The sequence below is a fragment of the Callospermophilus lateralis genome, chromosome 10 (assembly GCF_048772815.1).
Source record: "Callospermophilus lateralis isolate mCalLat2 chromosome 10, mCalLat2.hap1, whole genome shotgun sequence".
NCBI classification, from domain to species: domain Eukaryota; kingdom Metazoa; phylum Chordata; class Mammalia; order Rodentia; family Sciuridae; genus Callospermophilus; species Callospermophilus lateralis.
Genome location: NC_135314.1, coordinates 114,893,743 through 114,899,742, shown reverse-complemented (window position 1 = coordinate 114,899,742; position 6,000 = coordinate 114,893,743). Strand labels below are relative to the sequence as shown.

General features: G+C 33.2%; 1 protein-coding gene across 1 annotated transcript in view; it reads right to left on the bottom strand.

Annotated features, from left to right (window-relative positions):
• Positions 1 to 891: 891 nt before the first annotated feature.
• Plscr5 (phospholipid scramblase family member 5) overlaps positions 892 to 6,000 on the bottom strand; it is a 43,631-nt gene continuing 38,522 nt past the window's right edge. Inside the window, exons 7-9 of the mRNA XM_076867060.1 lie at positions 4,875 to 5,036; positions 2,872 to 3,033; positions 892 to 930 (exon numbers count right to left, since the gene is read on the bottom strand). Of these exons, the coding sequence (XP_076723175.1) occupies positions 892 to 930; positions 2,872 to 3,033; positions 4,875 to 5,036 (363 nt within the window). The remainder of the gene's footprint in view (positions 931 to 2,871; positions 3,034 to 4,874; positions 5,037 to 6,000) is intronic.

Sequence of the window (6,000 nt, the reverse complement as noted above, 5' to 3'; positions counted from 1 at the left end):
CATTTGCCTCATAGGTTTGGCTTTTATTTGTTTACTTCTTTTAAAAGGCTAGAGTTGTTCATTTTTCATTTTCAAAGATTCAGACCCCACAATTGGCTGAAATTTCCTTGCAAGTAGATAAAATTCCTGTTAGAAAATACTGCCTCTGCTAATTTAGAAATCTATTTTTAGGATTATTTAAAACTCTGGCAGGAGTAGATATTTACATAGGCTTTGGTTTGTAAATATGAGCTTCCTTCTGCAATATAACTGTGTCTCTTGCCCTTAGAATTGATTGATACCATCTTTTTCCTCCTCATCTGTAAGCATATTATTTATTCAACCTGTAACTTTTCCAATATAAAGTAAAAATAGCTCACTACAATAAGAACATTAGCAAACAAAGTCAAAAGGGACTACTTTTGAAAAAAAGTACTTTTAGACATTCAGTCCTTTTGATTAGTAACTACCCTTAGTACCAGAAAAAACTTCAAAGTATTCTCTAAACATTGAATTTTCATCAGTGATTCTGAAAGCCTTAGTTCTCATCTTTCATGCTTACCATTGCAATAACTTCAAAAGGATAAAAAGAAAGAATGGTAATCTCTCAAAGCAACCTTGTGCTCAGGCCAGTAATTGTGTATTTAGCTGTCATGCATTCACAGCTGGATAATTGCCTCATTAAATTATGTTTTAATAAATATAATAATTAACATTTTGTTACAAAAAAGAGAGAAAATACTCAAACCATTCAGAAATGAAATCCAGGGCCCAAGGGATATCTAGAATAAAATGAAAATGAATTAGATAGCGTCAAATATAGACATCTTCAAAGGGAAAGAGATCATTCAAATTGCCTTTTACTCACTGAAATATATTCTGCATATTTTATTGTTTTCATCATCTTGCTTGTTACAATCCAGCTAGTGAATGTTCAAAGAACATAAAATCCTACAAATAAATAAACTGGGTATGAGTGAATTTACAAAAGGCAACAATTAGGATCAAGAGTCTGACTTGTAAGCTTTGATTATATAAAGCAATTATATTTCCCAGTGGTGTTCCAGCAACATGTGATTTATCAGTAGGAGGAAAATTGAAAAGTTTTGAACTTCATGACACTTATATGTTGAATTTTGAGAATATAAATAACTTGGAAATCTCATTTAAATCAGCCCTGTGTCTCAGTCGAAATTTGATCAAGACAGCAGACTTCAACTTTAGGTATTCTAGGTCAGTGTAGGAGATTATGAATTTATGAATTCATAATCTGAGCAAATAATTATGAATTTATTTTGGAATTATGAATCTGAGCAAATAATTTATCTTGGAAAATCGCATGAGAAATTGTTTTGAAACCTACATTGGCCAAAAAAAGTGTGAATGTTTTATAATATTATAATCTTACAAAAAAGAAGTGAATGTCAGCTATTAGTTATTTCCAGTGAATATGTATCTCCATTAGACTCTCTGTCCCTCTCTGTCCCAATCTCTCTGTCCCTATCTCTATCCATCTATTTCTGTGATAAGCTCTGAGTGTCTAGCAGTGATGTCACTAAAGTATTCTTCTTAGTTCATGTACTTTCCAAGTGTTCTGGGAAGACTCAGTGCATAGGACTGTCTGCTGGGAGCCATCAGCCAAGTAGGTATGACAAATTCCTTGCCAGCTTACTCCCATGCTGTCTAGTGGAAGGACTTCTGAAAGGTGACCTTGCTCAAGGACCAGGGCAGGATCCGTGTTTAGGGTGTTCCCCCTTTAGAATAGGGCAGTTTAGCATAATAGGAGAGTAGGGTGTTTCCCCTTTAGAATAGGGCGGTTTAGTATAATAGGAGATTAGGGTGTTCCTCTTTTGGAATAGGGCGTATCCTGCTGCTGAGTTCCTCTTGAGTGCTTAGGGTCAGACAGTATATTTTGGGAGACAGAAGCCCATGCGGAGTGGATTTGGGAGAGAGTGGATCAGGGCAGAGTGTGGATTTGGGCAGAGAACATGGATTCCCCCAGAACGTGTTTGTAGACGGCCGGTGTGAGTTCGGGAATAAAGAATTGCTGTTTGAATCTACAAGCTGTGTGGAGACTCGTGATTTGTGCCCAGCAAAAGACTGCGGCATCAGCTGTGTACATTAACAGAACCCAAAAGATTTAGGATCCTAAAACTGAGGAACAGGAAAATATGGAGAAGAATGTTGGTTTGTTGGAAAATTTTGTGAGTTTTTGTGAGCATGGAAAGTGGTAGTGAAGTGGTAGAGGGAGATGTTCAAGGGGGGGTTAGGATCATTAGATAACCAAGCATTTTAGCCCAGGTGCTACTTGACTTATTAGGCCACCAGTCTCCACACATCCAAAAATGTTTTCAAGAATGTTATAATTTGGAAAGTAAGAATAAGGGCATATCTTTGTTATGACGGCAATTGGAAGCTCTGGATCTCATGTGTCCATATTCAGCAAATATAAAGAATTAAAAAAAAACCCTGCACTTTTCTCATTCTGAACAGCACCTAGCTAAGAGCTAAGCAATGGAATTGCGCTGATCCTTACTCAGGATAAACCATGTGACATCTATATTTACATATTGTCAGTTAAAGTGAAAATAAGTAAAAAAAAAAAAAAAAAAATCAAAATTGGCATTGGAAGGGAAGGAAACTCAGTTTATGAGAAAAAGACGAGAACGATGTCACAGGGCATAAATCCCTGAGGGCCATTAGGCAGCTGGAGTGGGGCCGCATGGTAGAAATGAAGGCTATTAAATTTAAATGTATGAACATTAGTCCTAAAATAGACTTCCTGTACAAAACACATCCTGTAGGTCAAAACTGTGTAAACTGGGATTAGCTCTGTGGTAATGAACAGGTGAGGAGAAGAAAAATCCCTCAAACCCCCAAGACCACACTTACAAAGAGAAAACAAGCACCGATCATGGCAGCTTTGACTGTCACATCTAGGTCTGCAGGAACGTGGATGCCAAAGTTGTCCGCATTTGTGAAGACATCATTTACAAATCCTGACCAGTACTTTGAAATCTTCCCAATGGTAAGCTTTTCATTCATGGTTTTCACCTTTGAAAAGACAAGAGCTATCATATTTGAAAGCAAAAAGAGATGGTTGCACATTTCCCAGGATGCTTACTTCGTGAGAGATATGAATTATTTTATTCATCATCTCCAAAGATCATTTCATGTTATTCATTCCTTTTATATAAGCACAAGATTGTAAATGTAATTTTCTAATTTATTCTTCAGAAATCATGCTTCTCTGACAGTTTTCTAATCCAACATCATTTTTTTTTCCTTTTCGTATGCAGATGGAGAATATAATAGCAATAAATAATTAAGTCCAGGAAACCACAAGATGGCAGCAGTTCAATTATAGGAAGGTAATTCCTTTACCCATGGTCCAGATTTTAAGCCTGAATACATCACTAAAAAAATACATATTTATTAATGTATATATATATATATATATATATACACAAAAATGTTTGAGAAAGCTTTAGAAAGAATTAAAATAATTTCTACAGAAAATTTGTGAATTTAAACATTTTTATAGTTGATTTTATAATTATTAAAACATTACTACATATTATTAAATTACTTTACACTATACTCAGATATTTGCTGTCATTCCTTTTTAACCAACCCTAAGTCATATTTTAACTTTACAAAACACTCTAAGCTAATGTATATTAAAGGAAATCATAATCTGACACTAAAGACTACCTTGTCAGCTAGAAAGAGTCTACAATTCAACTTTATCAACTATACATTTCTTTTCCCTGTTTCCCATTTGGACACTGAAAGTTATTTAATATGGTCTTTTGCTTTTCATGTAGTGGTAGAAGACAGAAAAGAATGAATGTTACCTAGGACATTTCTATACCATCAATACTAAAGCTTATGTTTTACTTCTCCTCAGTTATATTAACCATTTAAAAAGCCACACCAAATCCTTTCAAAATGGGTGGAACTAGCCCATCTCACTTTGCAAATTTTGCAATGTATGAATAATGTTCCTGGAAGTCTGAAAACTGAAAAAATGAATAAAAAAATAAATATACACTTGAAATTAAGCTGTGTCCTCTGCCTACAGATATATGTCTAGAGGAATCTGTAAAGATATTTCATTTTGTTACTAACTGAATTTATAATTATCTCTTTTAACATTCAATTATAAAAAACTGAGAGTGGATTACTTTATAATGAAATTTAGCAACTCTTACAATCATAGCTTTTAAATATTTTAATGGAATGCATTTCTGAAATGATATCTAAACTGGGTTATGCAATAATCAGGTCTACAAAAGAGAAGAAACATAATTTAGGTGATCTGAACTGTACACATTTGCTTTATACCATGTATGCTTGCAATTCTGTATAAATCTAATTCACCCAAATTAGGATGTACCACTCTCTTTCAAAATGAGAAAATTTGACTATTTAAAAAAATGTAACTTTATATACAGAAAGCTTGGTGTTCAAAAACTTAGATCAAAAATAATAAGGCACTTACTATTTTAAGAAAAGAGATATAATAGCTAAGTACCCTTTTAGGAAAAGTGTACTTTAGCTTTAGCTTCAAAGCAAAAAAAAAATATATTTTTTAATATATTTAATAATGATCATCATTATTAATTTTTTATTAAAATTTAAAAAATTAAAAAATGCTTGCAGATGTCATGGTCAGGATGGCATATTTATAGTATTTTTTTTAATTGTTAAACTAGCATCTGCAACTTTAAGTTATTGTTGGTGTGGAACATATTGATTTATTAGATTTCACTAATATGTTATTTTCTAAATTTATTTCATGGATATTTCATGATTTGAATATTTTTAAAAATAATAATATTGCAAAAAATCAAGACCTAAGTAAAAAAAATTATTCATTATGTCAATCATACCTCAAAATCCACATCTCCAAAACAGCCACATGTTGCGCAAGGACCAACAATTTTCAAAATATCTTCTTTGTTTGCATTTTGTATTGTGAATTTGGGTTGAAAGGGATCCCACTTCTGAGCAACATAACCAACTACTGTACCAGGAGGGACTTGGATTTCTAACTGTCAGAAAAGATAAAGATAAGATGAGATTTTTAAAGGTTATTATATTGTAATTACATTCTATTGCAAATTTAACTCTAAACAGTATATGCTGTTATGATATCATTTTTTTGTATTCTACAAATATTTCTAAATATATGCTTCTAAAGATGTCAACCAGTGTCCCCTCCCCTGCAATATAATGTCTGACCTGGCCCACTGGCTTCATACCTTTCATCTCAGGCAGCTGGTCAAGCACAGCCATTCACCTTGTGGTGACTCACCACTGACTTCCTCTCAGTTGTTGCCACAACACATGTCTATTTGAAGCCTCCTTTACCAATCATTAAATGTTCACAAGTTTTTCCAGCCTCTTTGTGCTTGATTAAAAGAAAATTCCTTTTACAGAGTTATAGTTATTAAACAAACAGTATGGTTCAGGCCTTCCAAAGTGTAATTTGACTCCATTACCCTTTCATATCTATGGAAGTCAAATCAAATTCCTCTGTATGATGATAAGTAAGGGTTGGTTACAAATTTCAATATATTTTTTTGGCTTTGAAGCTAAATCAGTTCTCCATCATCCAATATCCTTTAGACTTTCCTTACTGAATTCTTGGTTTTATGTGCACATCTATAGTGTTCTTAGATACAAAGAGGTGAATTTAATAGGATTGCTAAGGATGATATATTTGTTCTGAGATCAATTTTTAAATAATTGGTTGGACTTTTAACCAAGTTAATAAATATTAATGGGTATCAAGATACATTTTATCTTAATTTATGTTCCACTATGCTACTATGTTATAAAATATCAATTATCAGTAAATTTCATGGACACATATTTATTATTATGCAGACTACAACATCTTGGGGCATATTAACCTTAAAAATCCTCATAAAAGATGCAAATTCTCAGGGCTGGGGATATAGCTCAGTTGGTAGAGTGCTTACCTCATGTGCATAAGGCCCTGGGTTTAATCCC